The following is a 21,458-nucleotide window of genomic DNA, read 5'->3' as shown; positions in this document are numbered from 1 at the left end:
GACAGGTGAAAACTAATGGGTAACTATGGTGACAAGACAAGGGAGTGAAAAGCCAGAAACTAAACAAAACATGACTTAAAACAAAACATGATGATTACACAGACATGACAATGATAGATTGCGGTGCATACTGTCAATACTAGTCCAAAGTGGGCCTTCCAATCCCTACCGTGCGGCCTTATTTTGCATAAGTTGGAGCTTTTGAATATTTTTATTCGAGCGCATGACTAAATCATGTCGGAGCAATTATCGAGGCAAAAAAAAAAGGCACATTTTGACAGTCTTGTTTATATGACAAGACCAATTCAATTGATAATTTATGGTTACCGCTAAGTTTCATGCACCTGCTCCATTGAAATACTTTTTAAAGTAAGTGACAGAGGCTGTACATTTTTTGTTGTATGTTTATGGCCCAGAATCATGTAATTAGGACACGCCCATTACTGTCAACAAAACTGGATACACAGTCAAGTTCACTTTGCAGTACATAGTAAACTGTATTTGTATTTTGCGCCAACTGTTGCAAGTTGTCCGACATACTGTAACAGCTCAATACTTTGCAATAATGTTTAATGTCAGCAATTACCTGACAAGAAGATTCACTCCATAGTTAGTGGTGGTAACCATGGTAAACTACTATGGGAGCTACAGCTGCTCCTGGGGTGGACTGACTATTTTATGGGTGCCAACACTGCAGGTGCCACCCTGAAAAAAAGGTCTGGACACACCACTGCTTTTATTGTCAACACGTTGGCGGTTCTCGACGACAGACTCCGACAAGACTTACTCCAGGTACGGGAAGTCAACACCTTGTGCACTTAATTCTCCTAGTTCATTACCACGCCAAGTTACCCTTTTCGAAGGACGCTAAATCAACGTCAACTAGCAAAACCTGGAGGCTTTAGCACCTAGCTGTCATTTTACAATTGGCTGGAGATGTGGAGTGCAATCCTGAATCGCAGTCTTGATATAAGTAATCCACACATGCAACAAGCCGGGAGGCCGCAGCTCACCCTTTTAAAGGGGAACATTATCACCAGACCTATGTAAGCGTCAATATATACCTTGATGTTGCAGAAAAAATACCATATTTTTTTTTAACCGATTTCCGAACTCTAAATGGGTGAATTTTGGCGAATTAAACGCCTTTCTATTATTCGCTCTCGGAGCCTCGTCGGTGTGTTGTCTGAGGGTGTAACAACACGAACAGGGACGGATTCAAGTTGCACCAGTGGCCCAAACATGCAAAAGTGGCAAGAAATTGGACGTTTGTTCCGCACACTTTACCGACGAAAGCTATGCTACGACAGAGATGGCAAGAATGTGTGGATATCCTGCGACACTCAAAGCAGATGCATTTCCAACGATAAAGTCAAAGAAATCTGCCGCTAGACCCCCATTGAATCTGCCGGAGTGTGTGAGCAATTCAGGGACAAAGGATCTCGGTAGCACGGCAAGCACACCCTGGATGTCTTGGCTCACACCGTCCCGAAGATGATCAAGAGAAGAATATCGACCCTAGCTTCCCTGGCCTGCTGACATCAACTCCAAAACTGGACAGATCAGCTTTCAGGAAAGGAGAGCGAATGAGGGTATGTCTACAGAATATATTAATTGATGAAAATTGGGCTGTCTGCACTCTCAAAGTGCATGTTGTTGCCAAATGTATTTCATATGCTGTAAACCTAGTTCATAGTTGTTAGTTTCCTTTAATGCCAAACAAACACATACCAATCGTTGGTTAGAAGGCGATCGCCCAATTCGTCCTCGCTTTCTCCCGTGTCGCTGGCTGTCGTGTCATTTTCGTCGGTTTCGCTTGCATACGGTTCAAACCGATATGGCTCAATAGCTTCAGTTTCTTCTTCAATTTCGTTTTTGCTACCTGCCTCCACACTACAACCATCCGTTTCAATACATGCGTAATCTGTTGAATCGCTTAAGCCGCTAAAATCCGAGTCTGAATCCGAGCTAATGTCGCTATAGCTTGCTGTTCTATGCGCCATGTTTGTTTGTGTTGGCATCACTATGTGACGTCACAGGAAAATGGACGGGTGTATATAACGATGGTTAAAATCAGTCACTAAGAAGCTTTTTTTAGGGATATTGCGTGATGGGTAAAATTTTGAAAAAAACTTCGAAAAATAAAATAAGCCACTGGGAACTGATTTTTAATGGTTTTAACCCTTCTGAAATTGTGATAATGTTCCCCTTTAAGCTCACTGCGACTACCAGGGCTCGCTCGCCCACCACTGGTGTCAGCCTTGCCCCAGAGGCAGAACTAAGCGAAGCAGCTTGTTAAGACTTTAGTTTAGGCGGTGGCTCTTTGTTGTTAAGGCGGCCGCCTTAACAAAAAAACGCTGCGGGAAACCCTGTATATGTATATTTATATATACATATACCCTAGGCCTAGCCTACAGGGTGTTGTGATGTGTCTAGTGCAGTAGTTAGAGGGAAGGTTGCATGTCTACTTCCCACCTGCTTGCTAACCTCTCACTTACAGACACTGCCGCTGGCTAGCCCTTGTGGTGAACGGAGAAGCAGCATTGTGCGTCAGTCTTCTCCTGCCAGTACACAGCCTCTCCTTCACCAAGACTCCTGTCAGGCTTCCACGTGGCCACACACGGTAACGAGGGCCCAAGGCCCAAGGCAAACGTGGCAGGGGATGTCGGAGCTGCAGTGGTCCCCAGAGGCGTGATGCGCAGGCCCACAGTGTGGACACGCCCTGGCATCACCCAACCACTGCCCCGCTACCTTGTGGGGTAGTCTGGGAAGACAAAAGGCTAGGGCGGCACACCCGGAGAGAAAAGCAAGTGCTGGTAGGCCTACAGACCGGAGCTCCGGCAGCCTCCTGCAGCTGTGAAGGGGTGCCGGTCGTCCTGGGTTTTCCTTGCCATCGGATACAACTCCCCATAGCGAAGAAGTGACGTTGGAGTCTGCGCGTCTTCCTTGTCGAAAAAGACCTCAACGGCGGAGTGGGCGGAGTGGGAATGGTTGAAGAGAAGCTCCACAAAGGTCACAAAGGCGGAAGAAGGCTGGACCCTGGCCTTCTCTTTGCCAAGGACAGTGTGGTGGCTGTCTGTGCCCACTTTAAAAGATTCCACGCACAGGCGTTCTCCTGAAGGCAGACCCACCAACAGGAGGACAATCATACTTCGAGTGATCGCCGATGATGATGATGATATATATATGTACATATGTGTGTATATATACATACATACATGTGTGTGTGTGTATATATATACAAACCCCGTTTCCATATGAGTTGGGAAATTGTGTTAGATGTAAATATAAACGGAATACAATGATTAGCAAATCATTTTCAACCCATATTCAGTTGAATATGCTACAAAGACACAGAGTGGACCGACACCAGCAGATGACATGGCACCCCAAACCATCACCCAACCATGCAAATTTTGCATTTCCTTTGGAAATCGAGGTCCCAGAGTCTGGAGGAAGACAGGAGAGGCACAGGATCCACGTTGCCTGAAGTCTAGTGTAAAGTTTCCACCATCAGTGATGGTTTGGGGTGCCATGTCATCTGCTGGTGTCGGTCCACTCTGTTTCCTGAGATCCAGGGTCAACGCAGCCGTCTACCAGCAAGTTTTAGAGCACTTCATGCATCCTGCTGCTGACCTGCTCTATGGAGATGGAGATTTCAAGTTCCAACAGGACTTGGCGCCTGCACACAGCGCAAAATCTACGCGTGCCTGGTGTACGGACCATGGTATTTCTGTTCTAAATTGGCCCGCCAACTCCCCTGACCTTAGCCCCATAGAAAATCTGTGGGGTATTGTGAAAAGGAAGATGCAGAATGCCAGACCCAAAAACGCAGAAGAGTTGAAGGCCACTATCAGAGCAACCTGGGCTCTCATAACACCTGAGCAGTGCCAGAAACTCATCGACTCCATGCCACGCCGCATTAACGCAGTAATTGAGGCAAAAGGAGCTCCAACCAAGTATTGAGCATTGTACATGCTCATATTTTTCATTTTCATACTTTTCAGTTGGCCAACATTTCTAAAAATCCCTTTTTTGTATTAGCCTTAAGAAATATTCTAATTTTGTGACACACGGAATTTTGGATTTTCATTTGTTGCCACTTCAAATCATCAAAATTAAATGAAATAAACATTTGAATGCATCAGTCTGTGTGCAATGAATAAATATAATGTACAAGTTACACCTTTTGAATGCAATTACTGAAATAAATCAAGTTTTTCAAAATATTCTAATTTACTGGCTTTTACCTATATATATATATATATATATATATATATATATATATATATACAAATATATGTACTGTATATATATACACATATATGTATATAAATTATATATATATACATATGTGTATATATATGTATATATATATATATATATATATATATACATATACATATGTGTATATATATGTGTATATATATGTATATATATATATATATATATATATATATATATACAAATATGTGTATGTATATATATATATACATGTGTATATATACATATACTGTATGTATGTGTATATACACATATATGTATGTATATATACATTAATTGTGTGCATGTATGTATGTATATATATATTTGGGTTGTACAGTATACCGGTACTAGTACAGTACCGTGGTACTAATAAGTCAAAACAGTACTATGTTTTAAAGTACCGGTTTCCAATTTAATAATTTTTTTAACGGGCATGACGGGTTTACGAGCAGAGAAGCGTATTCGGCAGTGCACTATCACGGAGTACTTACAAGCAGACAAGGTGTGTAGATAGAAAAGGGACAATGGACGCAGTTTGGCCTAAATACTGATGACAAAAGTGAAGTTATAACATTAAAACGCCCTCAGGAAGAGGTGCTTTAAGACATGGCTAGCTAGCAGCGAACATCCATCCGCAGTCGGCAGTGTTTTAGCTACTTCTAAATCACTAATCCTTGCCTCCATGGCGACAAATAAAACGTTTGGAAACTGAGGAGACCAATTTTTTTGTGGAATTCTTTCCCATTCTTGCTTGATGTACAGCTTAAGTTGTTCAACAGTCCGTGGTCTCCGTTGTTGTATTTTACGCTTCATATTGTGCCACACATTTTCAATGGGAGACAGATCTGGACTCCAGGCAGGCCAGTCTAGTACCCCCACTCTTTTACTACGAAGCCACGCTGTTGTAACATGTGCAGAATGTGGCTTGGCGTTGTCTTGCTGAAATAAGCAGGGGCGTCCATGAAGAAGACGTTGCTTGGATGGCAACATATTGCTCCAAAACCTGTATGTATCTTTCAGCATTAATGGTGCCTTCACAGATGTGTAAGTTACCCATGTCTTGGGCACTAATACCCCCATACCATCACAGATGCTGGCTTTTGAACTTTGCGCCTATAACAATCTGGATGGTTCTTTTCCTCTTTGGTCCGGAGGACACGACGTCTACAGTTTTCAAAAACAATTTGAAAGGTAGACTCGTCAGACCACAGAACACTTTTCCACTTTGCATCATTCCATCTTAGATGAGCTCGAGCCCAGTGAAGCCGGCGACGTTTCTGGGTGTTGTTGATCAATGGCTTTCGCTTTGCATAGTAGAGTTTTAACTTGCACTTACAGATGTAGCGACAAACTGTAGCTACTGACAGTGGTTTTCTGAAGTGTTCCTGAGCCTGTGTGGTGATATCTTTTACACACTGATGTCGCTTTTTGATGGTGTACCGCCTGAGGGATCCAAGGTCACGGGCATTAAATGTTGGTTTTCGGCCTTGCCGCTTAAGTGCAGTGATTTCGCCAGATTGTTTGAACCTTTTGATGATATTACTGATCGTAGATGGTGAAATCCCTAAATGGTTGAGAAATGTTGTTCTTAAACTGTTTGACAACTTGCTCACACATTTGTTAACAAAGTGGTGACCCTCGCCCCATCCTCGTTTGTTAATGACAATGTCATGGAAGCTGCTTTTATACCCAATCATGGCAACCACCTGTTCCCAATTAGCCTGTTCATCTGTGGGATGGGCAGCACGGTGACACAGGGGTTAGTGCATGTGCCTCACAATACGAAGATCCTGAGTAGTCCTGAGTTCAATCCCGGGCTCGGGATATTTCTGTGTGGAGTTTGCATGTTCTCCCCGTGACTGCGTGGGTTCCCTCCGGGTATTGCGGCTTCCTCCCACCTCCAAAGACATGCACCTGGGGATAGGTTGATTGGCAACTCTGAAATGGCACTAGTGTGTGAATGGATGGATGGATGGATCTGTGGTATGTTCCAAATAAGTGTTTGATAAGCATTCCTCAACTTTTTTGCCACTTGTGCCAGCTTTTTTTAAACATGTTGCAGGCATCAAATTCCAAATGAGCTAATATTTGCAAAAAAGAAAATTTTCCAGTTTGAACGTTAAGTATCCTGTGTTTGCAGTGTATTAAATTGAATATAGGTTGAAAAGGATTTGCAAATCATTGTATTCTGTTTTTATTTACAATTTACACAACGTGCCAACTTCACTGGTTTTGGGTTTCATATATGTGTATACTCTATATGTATATACTGTGTATATATATATATATATATATATATATATATATATATATATATATATATTTATGTATACGTGTATATCTAATTGTGTATATGTGTGTATGTATATACGTATGTATACATGTATTCATACATATATGTATATATACATGTATATGTATATATATTAATGTATATATGTATGTAGGTATATATTTATATGTATATATTTATACATGTATATATTATATATGTATATATTTATACATGTAGAACTTGAATACACCTCACGGTGATGCTTGGACATGTCATCAGTGATAAACCCGGGGTCATAGGGTCTAGGATGTTCTTGGTGGCTTTTCTCGACTGCAGTCCTCTAATGCCAAGGATTCTGAACACACGCTGTAGTGAGTGACCAGCAAAACCCCTGCACCCAATTTCGACTGGTTCACAGCGGGCTCTCCAGCCGTTACTCCGACACTCTACAGTGAGCTGAGCGTATTTGGCCCTCTTACGCTCATTTGCTTCGTCAATTCGCTCCTCCCAGGGGACAGTCAGCTCCAGTAGCACCACTTGCTTGGTTGACTCCGATGTTAACACCATGTCTGGGCGGAGTGACGTGGTAGCGATATTGGCCGGGAACTTGAGTTGCCTTCCCAGGTCAACATGGAGCTATATATCTATACGTATAAACATGTATATGTATGTATATATTTGCACATGTATATATCTATATGTATACACATGTTGTATGTATATATACGTATAAATATATGGATGTATATATATGTGTTTTATTTATTCATTTTAATTTAATTTTTGGTACATCCCAATGTCTGATATAAGCTCCGATACAGTCCTGCAGCACTATTCATTGTGCCAAGCTTTACATGAGCCTAACGCAGGGGTGCTCACACTTTTTCTGCAGGCGAGCTACTTTTCAATTGATCAAGTCGTGGGGATCTACCTCATTCATATATATAATTTATATTTACTTATTTATGAAACATATGTTTTTGTTAACAAGTTAAATATGTTTAATGATAATGCAAGCATGTTTAACACATATAGTTAATATTGTTAATAAGTTAAAGGTGTTTAATGAAAATACAAGTATGTTTAATACATATAGTTAATATTGTTAACAAGTTAAAGGTGTTTAAAGATAATGCAAGCATGTTTAACACATATAGTTAATATTGTTAATAAATTAAAGGTGTTTAATGATAATACAAGAATGTTTAACACATAGTTAATATTGTTAACAAGTTAAAGGTATTTAAAGATAATACAAGCATGTTTAACGCTTATAGTTAATATTGGTAATAAGTTAAAGGTGTTTAAAGATAATACAAGCATGTTTAACACATATAGTTAATATTGTTAACAAATTAAAGGTGTTTAAAGATAATACAAGCATGTTTAACACATATAGTTAATATTGTTAACAAGTTAAAGGTGTTTAAAGATAACACAAGCATGTTTAACACATATAGATTCCTTTCTTTCATGAAGACAAGAATATAAGTTGGTGTATTACCTGATTCTGATGACTTGCATTGATTAGAATCAGACAGTAGTGCTGATAAGGTCCGCATTTTCGAATGGAGGAGAAAAAAAGTCCTCCTTTCTGTCCAATACCACATGAAAGTGGTTGCTTTTTGGCATCTTATTTATCCAGCTTCCGTACTCCTTTGTATACACTTTACAAGAAATACATTGTTGGCAAACTCCGTAGCTTGCTAGCTTGTGCACGCCAGCTTTCTGAGACTCTTATTTTGGTAGCGCAAGCAGGATGAAGCAGAGCTTTTATTGTGCAACTGTGCAGTCGGTCTTTGGAGTTTTGACGACAGGTACGGCGCCAGAGTCTGTTGAAATAAAGTGTTTCTCGCCTTCCTGTCGGTAATTTTAATGAGCTGGCAGCAGCCAGCGTCATCTCAGAAGACCCTCGGGTGTCGTGAATGTCAATCAAGTGACGAAAGTGACGTCATAGTGAAGATTTATGATCGCTCATTTTTAGGACTATTTTTTTAATGCCTGGCTGGTGATCGACTGACACACCATCCGAGATCGACCGGTAGCTCGCGATCGACGTAATGAGCACCCCTGGCCTAACGTAATTAATTATTGTGGCCACTAGATGTCACCAAAAACAAACATTTAAAGGCTTTCACGAACGACATACTGTATTTCGCCCAAAAGGTTTACTATTAATAGATCATAGAATTTTAACTTGTAAATTATATAATGACCCTCAATTTAATGATTGTTGTTTTTACACTGAACTTGCGCAACATCATCAAACAAATACATGACTGCCACCCGTGTAAGTCAAGCGAAGTGACACATGTTATAGTGAGGATGCATTAAAAGCATATATTTTTTGTGGCCTTGCAAATAACTCACATTCTGAGATATTAGAATTTAAAATATGAATACATATTTTTTTTCTGCTACTTTTTGAATCTATTAATAAAGTTTAAAGAAAAGCGAGTTTGTGAAGTTCGTTTATTACTCTCCCAACCAGGAGGGGGCGAACTTGCATCGCACTGGACAAACCTCCCTTTAAAGAAGAAAAGCACGAGCAAGGACCGTTGCTCGGCAACCAGGCTCCGAATGAAAACGTGTTTGAGCTAGCCAAAACCTCGGTCTCCAAACGTTTTTTTTGTCAACATTACCTTCTGAACAACATTCCAGGTAACACATATGCCTATTGAAATCATTAGGTTTAATGGTTAAGATGTACTTTTTAACCGCTAAGTGTTAAGCCACGGTGTCCGTGATGGCTTAACGTACCATGGTGATTAGTGCAACCTCATACGCGTTCAGTTCAGTTTAGTTATTTATTTCATTCATTAAAAAACCTAACAATTCTTCGTTTATTTCTCTACATTGTAGTGATAGTTGTACTCAATGGAGCCACTGGATGGCACGCTAGGACCTTGTGTGTGGGTGACTGCTTTAAAGTTAAAGTACCACTGATAGTCACACACACATTAGGTGTGGTGAAATTAAACTCTGTATTTGATCCATCCCCTTGTTCACCACCTGGGAGGTGAGGGGAGCAGTGAGCAGCAGTGGTGGTCGTGCCGGGGAATCATTATGGTGATTTCACCCCCAATTCCAACCCTGGATGCTGAGTGCCAAGCAGGGAGGTAATGGGTCACCTTTTTATAGTCTTTGGTATGACTCGGCCGGGTTACAACTCACAACCTTCCGATCTCAGGGCGGACACTCTAACCACAAGGCCACTGAGCAGGTTTAGTACACATATAGCAAAGAACAAACCACCAGGTGTCGGTCATTAGCTGATGACATTAAAGACATTTTGAGAGTAATCAAATCGTTGTCCTACATATGTTTTCACGGGACACATAACATGGTACCAGGAGTGAACTACTTGAAGTCATGGAAAGTGTAAAGCCGCTGGGCGCTGTAATTTTGACCGGGAATGTTGACTGTGTGTGGCGCACCTTTAAACGGCGCTTCATGCTTTATTTATAAGCGACCGTACAGGATGACAAACCCGAGGCAAGGAAAATAGCACCGTGGCTGGAACTCAGGCTGTGGAGGTAAACAATACCTTTGTGTTTGCTGACGGCGAAGGTAACAATGCATTTGAAAACTATCATCCGAAAATTGGACACTTTTCTGACTGATTTAAAACTGAAAGCTAAAACCTGTAATTTTGGAGAGCTGCAAGAATCGATGATCCGTGACCGGATTGTTTTTGGAGTTACGGACAAGAAAGTGAGGAAGAGCCTGCTGTGGGAAGCAGAACAAACGTTACTAGCCGAAGTTAACATTTGCCAGGGCTAAGAACGGTGGTACAGGGTATGTGTGCCCCACAATAAAAAGGTCCAGAGTTCGATCCTGGGCTCGGGATCTGTCTGTGTGGAGTTCGCATGTTCGCCCCGTGACTGCGTGGGTTCCTCCCACCTCCAAAGACATGCACCTGGGGATAGGTTGATTGGCAACCCTTAATTGTCCCTAGTGTGTGAATGTGAGTGTGAATGTTGTCTGTTTATCTGTGTTGGCCCTGCGATGAGGTGGCGACTTGTCCAGGGTGTACCCCGCCTACCGCCCGTGTGCAGCTGGGATAGGCCCCCGCGACCCTGTAAGGGACAAGCAGTAGAAAAAGGATGGATGAATTAGCCCTGCAGCACGTCAGAACCTTTAGATAAAGGTTAAAGATAAAGATAGTGTCAAGGTGCACAATAAAGCAAAACAAGATGAAATACCAAAATAAATCAGGAGCATTTAACTGCAAAAGATGTGGAACACAACGAGTGTCTGGGCTATGGAAAAATCTGCAAAAAGTTTAAAGGACAAAATCATTTTGCAAAACAATGTTTTTTCCAAGGTGAAAATGACAGGCGGATGTCTACGAGCAGTGGAAGAGACCGCTCTGTCTGACACATTCTTTGTGGGTATGGAGACAGAAGATCATTCTGGGTATAAATAAACAAGACAACACGGTGTGAACATGGTTGATCAAGAAGCCTATTCAAGCGAATGCAATTGTAGTTACCTTTTAAGCTGGACACAGGCGCAAAAGCTAATTTGATTAGTGAGCGTGACATCAAAGCAATGGAAAATAAAACCACAAATGTATACCAATCATAAACCACTGAAGGCTTATAATGGTCAACTCATAACGACTCTGGGGAGAAGCAAGCTCAAAATTAAAGTAAAAGGGAAGGCGCAATACCTCAAGTTTGCTGTAGTTCCAGAGGGGCATGAATCCTTACTAAAAGTTCAAGTACCACTGATAGTCACACACACACTAGGTGTGGGGAAATTACCCTCTGCATTTGACCCATGCCCATGTTTACCCCCTGGGAGGTGAGGAGAGCAGTGAGCAGCAGCGGTGGCTGCGCTCGGGAATCATTTTGGTGATTTAACCCCTATTTCCAACCCTTGATGCTGAGTGCCAAGCAGGGAGGCAATGGGTCCCGTTTTTATAGTCTTTGGTATGATTCGGCCGGCGTTTGAACTCATGACCTACCGATCTCAGGGCGGACACTCTAACCAAGCGTGTGAAAAACTTGGCCTGGTGAGAGAAATACATCTAACGTAGCGTAAAAGCTATTCTGAACTAGTACCCTGGCATATTTAGAGGGTTTGGTGTGTAGCTATAAAAGGATGCGCAACCTGTTATTCATGCGCCACGACAAGTTCCAGTACCATTAAGAGAAAAGCTGAAATGGAAACTAGATCGGATGACATCATTAGGAGTTGTAAAACCAATAGAAGATCCCACAGAATGGGTGAACTCAATGGTGATCGTCAAAAAGCAGAGTGGTAATCTTCATGTGTGCATGTATCCTAAGGACTAAAATGCCAACATAAAAAGAGAGCGTTATCAGATTCATACTGGAGAGGAAATTATAAGTGAGATGGCAGGTGCAATATTTTTCAGTAAACTTGTTGCATCTCAAGAAATTTGGCAAATTAATCTACATGAAGATAGCACAAAATATTGCATATTTAAAGGGGAACATTATCACCAGACCTATGTAAGCGTCAATATATACCTTGATGTTGCAGAAAAAAGACCATATATTTTTTTAACCGATTTCCGAACTCTAAATGGGTGAATTTTGGCGAATTAAACGCCTTTCTATTATTCGCTCTCGGAGCGATGACGTTGCAACGGGAAGCAATCCGCCATTTTTTCACTTTCGTCGGTGTGTTGTCGTAGGGTGTAACAACACGAACAGGGACGGATTCAAGTTGCACCAGTGGCCCAAAGATGGGAAAGTGGCAAGAAATTGGACGAAATTTGTTCAAAATACGAGGCTGTGGGGAAAGCCGACGAAATGGTCAGTCGTTTGTTCCGCACACTTTACCGACGAAAGCTATGCTACGACAGAGATGGCAAGAATGTGTGGATATCCTGCGACACTCAAAGCAGATGCATTTCCAACTGGACTGGACAGATCAGCTTTCAGGAAAAGAGAGCGGATGAGGATATGTCTACAGAATATATTAATTGATGAAAACTTTATTCATTACTCGCGGTTTTACGTAAATTATTATACATAAACTGTGTTTACCAATAATTTAGCTTAAAAACATTTATTTTTTTCAATCATTCGAGTACATTCGGGTAGTCTTGTGTAATGCAGTATTTTGTGTCTATTTAGGTATGGTTAACCTGAGTGCTGAAATCGTGGAAAAATATATGTTCTTAGCGCGCCTGAAATGGGCTGTCTGCATTCTCAAAGTGCATGTTGTTGCCAAATGTATTTCATATGCTGTAAACCTAGTTCATAGTTGTTAGTTTCCTTTAATGCCAAACAAACACATACCAATCGTTGGTTAGAAGGCGATCGCCGAATTCGTCCTCGCTTTCTCCCGTGTCGCTGGCTGTCGTGTCGTGTTCGTCGGTTTCGCTTGCATACGGTTCAAACCGATATGGCTCAATAGCTTCAGTTTGTTCTTCAATTTCGTTTTCGCTACCTGCCTCCACACTACAACCATCCGTTTCAATACATGCGTAATCTGTTGAATCGCTTAAGCCGCTGAAATCCGAGTCTGAATCCGAGCTAATGTCGCTATTCCTTGCTGTTCTTTCCGCCATGTTTGTTTGTATTGGCATCACTATGTGACGTCACAGGAAAATGGACGGGTGTATATAACGATGGTTAAAATCAGGCACTTTGAAGCTTTTTTTAGGGATATTGCGTGATGGGTAAAATTTTGAAAAAAACTTCGAAAAATAAAATAAGCCACTGGGAACTGATTTTTAATGGTTTTAACCCTTCTGAAATTGTGATAATGTTCCCCTTTAATACACCATTTGGCTGTTATTGCTTTTTGAGGATGCCTTTTAGAATCTGCTCTGCACCAGAGGTCTTTCATAGAGCCATGGAGCATATCATATAGGGAGTCGAAGGTGTCTTGAGTTTATGTGGATGACATTGTGGTCTGGGGCTCTAGACTTGATCAACATAATGAAAGACTGTTAAAAGTATTGTAAAGCATACAAACGTATGGATTGAAGCTCAATAAAGCAAAGTGTCAGTTTGGTGTCACGGCAATCACGTTCCTTTGGAGACAAGCTCAAAGCTGCTGGAGTGGAACCAGACAGGGATAAGAGCAATACTAGAAATTCCCAGACCAGAAGATAAACAAGGAGTCTTGAGGGTTTAAGGAATAATAACCTTCATTCGGTAATTAATTCCAAATCTGTCTTAAAAAACTATGGACCTGAAACAACTATTGCTGGACCGATGTCATTTCAAGTGGACAGAACATAATGAAAAGGAATGGACTCAGCTAAAAACAGCATTAACAACAGAACCACAGTGCTTGAATACTTTGATTCATCAAAAAAGATGAAAATATCCACAGACTCCTCAAAGGATGAAATTGGAGCAGTTATGTTGCAGTCAGAAGGTGAAGACTGGCGGCCAGTTGCGTATGCATTAAGAACAATGACGACAGCAAAGTGTCAATATGCACAATTCAAAAATGAATGCTTAGGACTTGTGTATGGATTTTAAAAATTCCACAGTTACGTCTACGGCCTTCCTACATTTGTAGCAGAGACAGACCACAAACCATTAATTGCAATAATCAAGAAAAATCTCTGTCACGAGGTACCAGCACAAGCTCGACACTGACTGCTGTAAACCTTATCTATGAGTCGTTACCTGTATCAGATATGAAGTCCAGGGATATCGCAGCTGAAACCGAGACAGACATTTGTTTACAAAGAGTCATCAGGAATATAAAAGAAGGATGGCCAAGAGGTGATTGCCAGCAATTCTACAACATCCGAGCAGAGCTGGATGTGATCGATGGACTCTTGCTCCGGAGAAATCAAGTTGTTATCCCACAGTCACTGAGGTTAGAACTTCTTAAATTACTTCATGAGGAGCACCTTGGCATATAGAAATGTAACAGATGTGCACAAACTGCTATTTATTGGCCAGGTACGGTATAAATGCAGATATTGACAAAATGGTTTCAAGATGTGAAACATGTCTAAAACATCAGGCAAAATCTATGACCATTCTAGACTTACCAGAGGAGCCTTCGCAGAAAGTTGGGACGGACTTGTTTTATTTTAAAGGAAAGAATAACTTGATTGTGATTGATTATCTCTCAAAATATCCCGAAATGGCGTTACTTCCAAGCAGGTCAGCAACCCGCTACCACTAGTATTCTATTTCAATATACACCACCAGATAAGTAAGCACTGATCCAATCCGGAATGTTTCTCTCATTTTGGCATGCTTTGTGTTGCAGCCATGCCTCCTCCAGAGACAATGTATTGTTCCCAGCAAATCAACATTCCAAAAGGACTGCCAGACATCCTCAAGAACTTCACAAAGGCAGCCATCCGAACACAGCCCAAAGACCTGCTGGTGTGGTCTGCAGCGTGAGTTGATTTAAATATTATACATTTCTCATATAAATGTTTCCAGGCCAGGTCTTATACCTTTGCATCAATTGACTTTAATTGGATCCCAGGAGCTTTGCTTGTTGCTGCTGCTACATCTGTTGACTTTCTTTTACAATAGAAAGAACTGCATGGAATATTAATGAAGACCCCCCTTCCGTTACTGGCAAAGGAAGCCTTAAATGTGTTAATTGGCTTTAGACTTAGTCATACACAAAGTACAGGTGGAAAGAACTAATAAAAGGTTAAATTGCATAGGCAAGACTAACATTTGCACTAGAATGCGTGGGATTACCAGGTTGTCTTAGGTTTGTTGTATCATCCAGCGATGAGTCAGAGCAGGACTTCTACAAGAAAAGGTAAATAATGAACCGACACGCTCCTGGTCTGATCCATGGTATATTTTTCAGTTCTCATCTGTTTTGGCAAATACTGTTTGTACCCCGCCTTCCACCCGGATGCAGCTGAGATAGGCGCCAGCACCCCCCGCGACCCCGAAAGGGATAAGCGGTAGAAGATGGATGGATGGATGTTTTTGTGTGTGTGTGTGTGTGTATGTGTTTATATATATATATATATACCGGTATATTGTACACGGTGTCTACCAACTGTTTAGACACAGAAAGGCTTTGGTGAATAAACGCGAAAGGGTTTGACGGAGAGTCGATAGTATTTTGCTCAAAAGGGAATAATATTATACCCTACGCCCCACGACGTTGAGACAAATTTGATCCAGTCAAAGTCTTTAAGGGAATTGAAGGTGTGTCACGACTCATAAAACTACAAGTTACAAAAATAACACAAATGTCCAAACATTAGTCCATAAAACAGCAACCCGCAAGAGATGCGGCCAAAATTCTATCCCTCTAATTGGCAGTCTAATGCAAGTAAAGGCACAGCATAGAGTGCCAAAACAGAAATTCAAAACAAGAGCACCGAACAGGAAATGCACGTGCAAACGTAGGAAAACCCAAACCAAAGTCCAACATGCGAAATACTTTAAAAAATATATTGTTAAATTGTTCACAAAAACAAGCGTGTCGATACACATTTTTATTTGCATGAAAAAAAAAATTGTCTTGTCATTTATTTCTAATTTTACTCAACAATATCAAAATACAATGATCTTATAAGAATGTCCCAAGTATACATGGTATAAGATGATACCAACATTTGTAGTATTGCCCAGACAGCTGTCACATTTTTTTCACGCCACCTTAAATTTAAAATACTATTAAAACCTGATATTTGTATTTATGTGTCAAGGTAGTTGTGGATTAACCCAGCTCCAAATAAAGAGCTTATCCTAATTAAGGATATCCTGCCATTTAAAAAAAATAAATTAAAAAAAATAGCTAAGGCATATTTTCTTATATTTTCTGATCAGCCTGTTGATTTATTTGACCACTGCCTGCCGCCCCGTAGCTGGAGTCTTTGTGTATTGTTCATGCATGGAAAAAGACACAATTACTGTCATTATTTGAGAAGCACCAAAGAGGAAACATGACAAATATTTCGGTCTTTTCTCAGATATTTTGATGCACTTTCTAAAGGAGAGACTCTGCCTGTCAAGGAGAGACTGGAGCTACATGTCGACAGCCAGACTAAAGACGCAGCACTGACTCCAGGTCTGCTAAAAACTCTTCACAAACAGGTACCTTCATATTATTATGGCTGTCTGTATTTTTGTGATGGGAGCAAAGATTATTTTTAATGTGTTTATATATTTATTAGTATGATTAGTTGATTTCATTCATGTTTTACTTTCTCCTCCACAACAGCTCTCCTCTGAAGAAACATGCAGCAGAGAAGAGTTGCAGGAGAAATGGAAGGCTCTATGTCTGCCAAAGGAACAGCTGGACAACATGTTGACCCTGGGGAATTTTGACACCGACATCTCCTGGTTGCAATTTTTCACGCTGGGCTGCAGTGCTTTGGGAGATGTGAGATTTTTACATTACTTTCAACACATTGTGAGGCTGAGCGTGATCTTGGTCGGTAATTCCGCATTAAAAGAGCGACAGTCAAAGGAGTAGAGACGAGGTGGAAGCACATTTCAAGCATGGAGAACTTTGCAAATGATGTTAGTTGGCCAGAAAAAGATGCTGCAGTTCATGCTGTTTAACAATGTGACCACGCAGGGGTAGTCATGCGCTGTGTTCTGATGCTGCTTTGTGTTTTCAACCAGACCCTCAAGAGCTCCCTCAAGGTCGCCTGTGAGATCCTGACCGAGGATGAGGAAGGGGGTGCCGCGAGAATCCCCTTTGAGATATTTAAGACGCTGTGCACCTACCTGGCTCACCTGGACCCTGAAATGCAGCAGGAGAACATCGACAGCTTTTTTACGGACATGGAGCCACACGTGTAAGTTCACTTTTGATTGTTTTTTCTCTAAATGATAGTCAAACTTCCTTAAAGTGGTCAAATTTGGAATAATATCACCCAATCAAGTACAAATCAGATAGTATTTTTATATGCCATGTGATTGGCTGACAAGCAGCTGCTATAAGCTCTAGTTTACCCGTGACCCATGAGAATAAGTGGAATAGAACATTGATGGAAGTACAAATCATGCATTAGTCACCTGAAATGTTAGCAAATATCAAATTTTTGTGAGTGCCAAAAAGGGAAAGTGTAATGATGACCATAGAACCAACTTTTAAAAAATGTAAGTAATTTAACAGCCTTCTCTACAAGCAATACTTGACAATACAAATAAATAAAAATCAATTACATCCACATACTATTCTTAATAATAATATGCTGATAAAAAAATAAAAAATAAACAATGGCAGGGAAATGACTTTTTTAAATATTTGAGTATTTTATTAAATACTGACAGACCAGCCACATAGCTGGACTTGTTTTTATGCTGCCGAGTAATTTGACTTTATTATAGTTTTATTCATTAGTTATGTAGTTAAAAAAAACGTAGCTCTCTTTGACTACACGGCCATTTATTCAAATGTATACTGCATGACACGGCAGCTGTAAAAGCAATGCGGCACACACTGCCCAGTCAGCATTAATACCGCTGATGAGTTCATTTACAACCATGGTACGGAACAACGACCAACATTTTAGAGTGTATGAATGAGTTAATACATGTTGTGTTGTTAGAATAAAAAAAAATACATCAGAGGGTTGCCTTCAGCCACTTTTTTTTTTTTACCTTTTGCTAATTAGAGATTTTATTTTCCAGAGACTGCACCCATACTACTATAACATGCAATATCTCCCATAATCAACTATCATACATATGCGTGGGACAATGTAATAGACAAAGCATTCTATAGAACACCATTCAATGACAAGCTTAGCTCATGCAATATTTAGGAACATTTTAGAATAATACCGACATCTGAGAACATTCTGACCTTCGTTTGTGGCCTTCAAAGGCTCCAAGTCAGTTTGGGAGCTGAGCCAGGTCCTCCAGCCTCAGGTGGCGTTGTGAGATAGTGCTAGTCACTGGTGTGAAATCCTTATAGGCGGCTGCAGCGCTGATGCATCAGTTTTGGAGTGCCCTGAGAGCAAGAAGCAGAACGGAATCGTTCCAGGTTTCTACATCAGCAGGAAAGGAAAGAGTCAACAAAATGTTCCCTTAATGAATTGGCCTAACTGGTGTGCATTTAAGCACATTACCTAGAAATGCTCCCTATTACGGATTGGCATCGTCAAGTATAGTAAGGCTTTAATCACCATCTGAACAGGTTGGAGTCTGTAATAACCATACAAACTGTCAGCGGAGGTTGTTCGTTTCTGGTTTACCCACAGTTCATTCATCGCACGCACACTATAAAGCTGCTGTCTTCTTGCACTTTCTTTTTATGCTGGAGATAATGTTGAACACCCTTTTGTTTCTCCTAACGTGCACTCAGACAGGTTGGATCCAAAAACGCATCACAGCTTTTGCTTCCTCTCTGAATGCAAGGCAAAGTTATTGCACTAAGCCCTCAAGAGTTTCATTTAATTTTAATTTTCATTTTATTAGTTTATTTGAACAGGGACAAAGCACATTAATAAACATTGTTGTAAATGCGCAAGTTTAGCTATAAAATTTGTTTTTAACGATCAAGATGTAGATTGCCAGCAGCAAACAGTATACAATAAAAACAAAAATCATTAATTGCCCACTTAAAATAGTAAAACAATTGATTCATATATCAATGAACTGTTACATGCAGGCATAGTTACACTGGCAGCAGACAGTTAGCACAAATTCACATATTTTGATCACAATTAGGTAGGATACACATCAAGAAAACTGCAGAACCTGACATACGCTCAGAAAAAGGATAGAAAGAGATGGCAAAAACTCAGTTTTAGAGAAGCATACCCTAGTTCACATTTCTTCCATGTCACAAATAAACCACCAACCTGAAAGAAAAGGTACTACAGTGGTTGTGGACTACACTGCTATCTAGTGGATAAGATGGGTCACTGCATCATTGTTTACCATGGTTACTTTTCGTAACAAATTGTAAGTAGATTGCTAACATGTGTTGCAAAAAACTGTCCTCATTTGCTATCTGTGTTGTTTGTTTTTTTAAATTGCATTAGTTCATTAAGTTTTATTTGTTCAGTAGTTTGAAATATATTAACTATTGTATCTGTGTTGGCCCTGCGATGAGATGGCGACCTGTCCAGGGTGTACCCCGCCTTCCGCCCGATTGTAGCTGAGATAGGCTCCAGTGCCCCTAGCGACCCTGAAGGGAATAAGCGGTAGAAAATGGATGGATGGATGTTTGTTTTGTTTTTTATGGTGATCATACATTTTTAGAAGTGTGCATGATAGTGCCTGTCGGGGTCGCAGGGATGATTGGAGCTTAACCCAGTTGCATCTGGGCGGAAGCCGCGTACACCCTGGACAAGTTGTCACCACATCGCAGGGCCAATACAGATAGACAAACATTCACACTCTACATTCACACACTAGGGCCAATTTAGGGCCAGGTGCATGTTTTTGGAGGTGGTAGGAAGCCGGAGTACGCGGAGGGAACCCACGCACTCACGGGGAGAACATGTAAACTCCACACAGAAAGACCCCAAACCCAGGACCTTCTTATTGTAAGGCACACACGCTAACTTCTGTTCTACCATGCTGCCTCTAAAAAATAGAATGCATTACATTAAAATAAAAAGGTACAATAGCTTGCACGGACAGTTAAAATATTATATGACTATTAGGGCTGTGACTCTTTGGGCACCACACAATTTAATTTGGATTCTTGTGGATAACGATTCGATTAATAATCGATTCTCGATTATAAATCAATACTTTTTTAATAACGTTCCTCCATAAAATAAACAGCTCTGGTAAATTTTTATATTACTTAAAATAAAACTGGTTTTGTTTAATACAATTCTACTTAAACATTTATTAAGTCATAAGTCATAAAGTATTTTTATACAATACATTTAAATTTGATTTTTGCTTCTTTTTTTTAATCAAGAATAGTTTTGAAAACCTTTTTTTTTGTGACAACCCTAATGACTGTCTGTGTTCGATCCAATCTTATTAAAAATGTTTAATGTGCAAAAAGGGAAATATATAAATCATTTTTATGAGATTTTATGAAAGGAATTGTTCCTTTGGATCTAAGGGTAAAAACAATATACATACATTATTATATTAACATTAAGTGTAATGTTTTAAAGTTTTGTTTTTTTCACTAAACTTTGATCAACTCAATAAATTAATAATGCATTCAAATACATGTTATTGATAATTTACCAATCAAGACTGTAACACCGTCAATATTCCTCTTTCCACCTTGTTTTTGGAAAAAATTACATACAAGCATAAAATATTTAACAAAAATAAAATAACATCAAAAAGAAAACAATTTTTGGACAAAGGGTAAAGAGTATTTTTTGACAGTCACACATTAAAATGCTAATAAACAATACAGGGCGCGGTTTTTGAAAAGAAAGATGTCAGTAGTTTAGGAATGTCATCTTGAAGTTGCGCAACGGCAATGTTTTTGTACTTGGACATGACAAATGTAACAAAGAGACAAGCGAGTTCACACAGTGTGCAGCCTAGAGAAGCGCTACATTGTTGTGTGTTATGACAAAAGTACCTCTTTTGTTGCAGGGAGAAGCAGCAGGGAATGATCAAACCTCTTGACTTCATCCATCGAGAGGACGCCCTGTGAGTCATCTGCATCTAAAGTTGAACAAAATGTCATTGTAATGACTTGTGAGGAGGGTGTGTACAGTAATACAGTAATAGGCGGCCATGCATGCAGGCATGTGAGCACCCTTTTGGGGGAAAAAAACAAAAAAGAGGAAACCTGATGTAAAAAAAAAAAAAAAAGGAACATTTCTATCGGCACAAAGGGCTGCCACGCAAACCCCAAAAGAAAATTTTGAAAATCAAGACTACAATTCCTGCAATTGTGTTCATTTCTACACTATATTTTACCTTTAGATTTATTCTCATCCACTAACCTCTTTTGGCTGTTTTTTGACACTTACTTGTCCCATGTAATGTACCACATAATTTTTATTAGTAGATCATTTACTAGAGGGCAGCAC

The 21,458-nt window shown here is 40.2% G+C and overlaps 1 protein-coding gene and 1 long non-coding RNA gene across 2 annotated transcripts; one reads left to right on the top strand and one right to left on the bottom strand.

The window, feature by feature from the left end:
- Positions 1 to 9,062: 9,062 nt before the first annotated feature.
- ropn1l (rhophilin associated tail protein 1-like) lies at positions 9,063 to 21,165 on the top strand. The gene is made up of 6 exons (XM_061965549.2): positions 9,063 to 9,202; positions 14,765 to 14,897; positions 16,449 to 16,572; positions 16,700 to 16,861; positions 17,107 to 17,282; positions 21,016 to 21,165. Exons 2-6 carry the CDS (start codon positions 14,767 to 14,769, stop codon positions 21,074 to 21,076), a joined length of 654 nt encoding a protein of 217 aa, XP_061821533.1. The 5' UTR covers positions 9,063 to 9,202; positions 14,765 to 14,766; the 3' UTR covers positions 21,077 to 21,165.
- On the bottom strand, positions 9,977 to 21,098 carry LOC133609703 (uncharacterized). Its single transcript, XR_009815758.2, has 3 exons — positions 21,002 to 21,098; positions 18,296 to 18,442; positions 9,977 to 10,620 (listed from the first exon to the last, which is right to left on the bottom strand). It is a non-coding gene; the product is annotated as an uncharacterized lncRNA (long non-coding RNA).
- Positions 21,166 to 21,458: the final 293 nt, after the last annotated feature.

The sequence above is a fragment of the Nerophis lumbriciformis genome, linkage group LG07 (assembly GCF_033978685.3).
Source record: "Nerophis lumbriciformis linkage group LG07, RoL_Nlum_v2.1, whole genome shotgun sequence".
NCBI classification, from domain to species: Eukaryota; Metazoa; Chordata; class Actinopteri; order Syngnathiformes; family Syngnathidae; genus Nerophis; species Nerophis lumbriciformis.
Note: the sequence above shows the minus strand (reverse complement) of the source record. Positions and strands in the feature narration are given on the sequence as shown.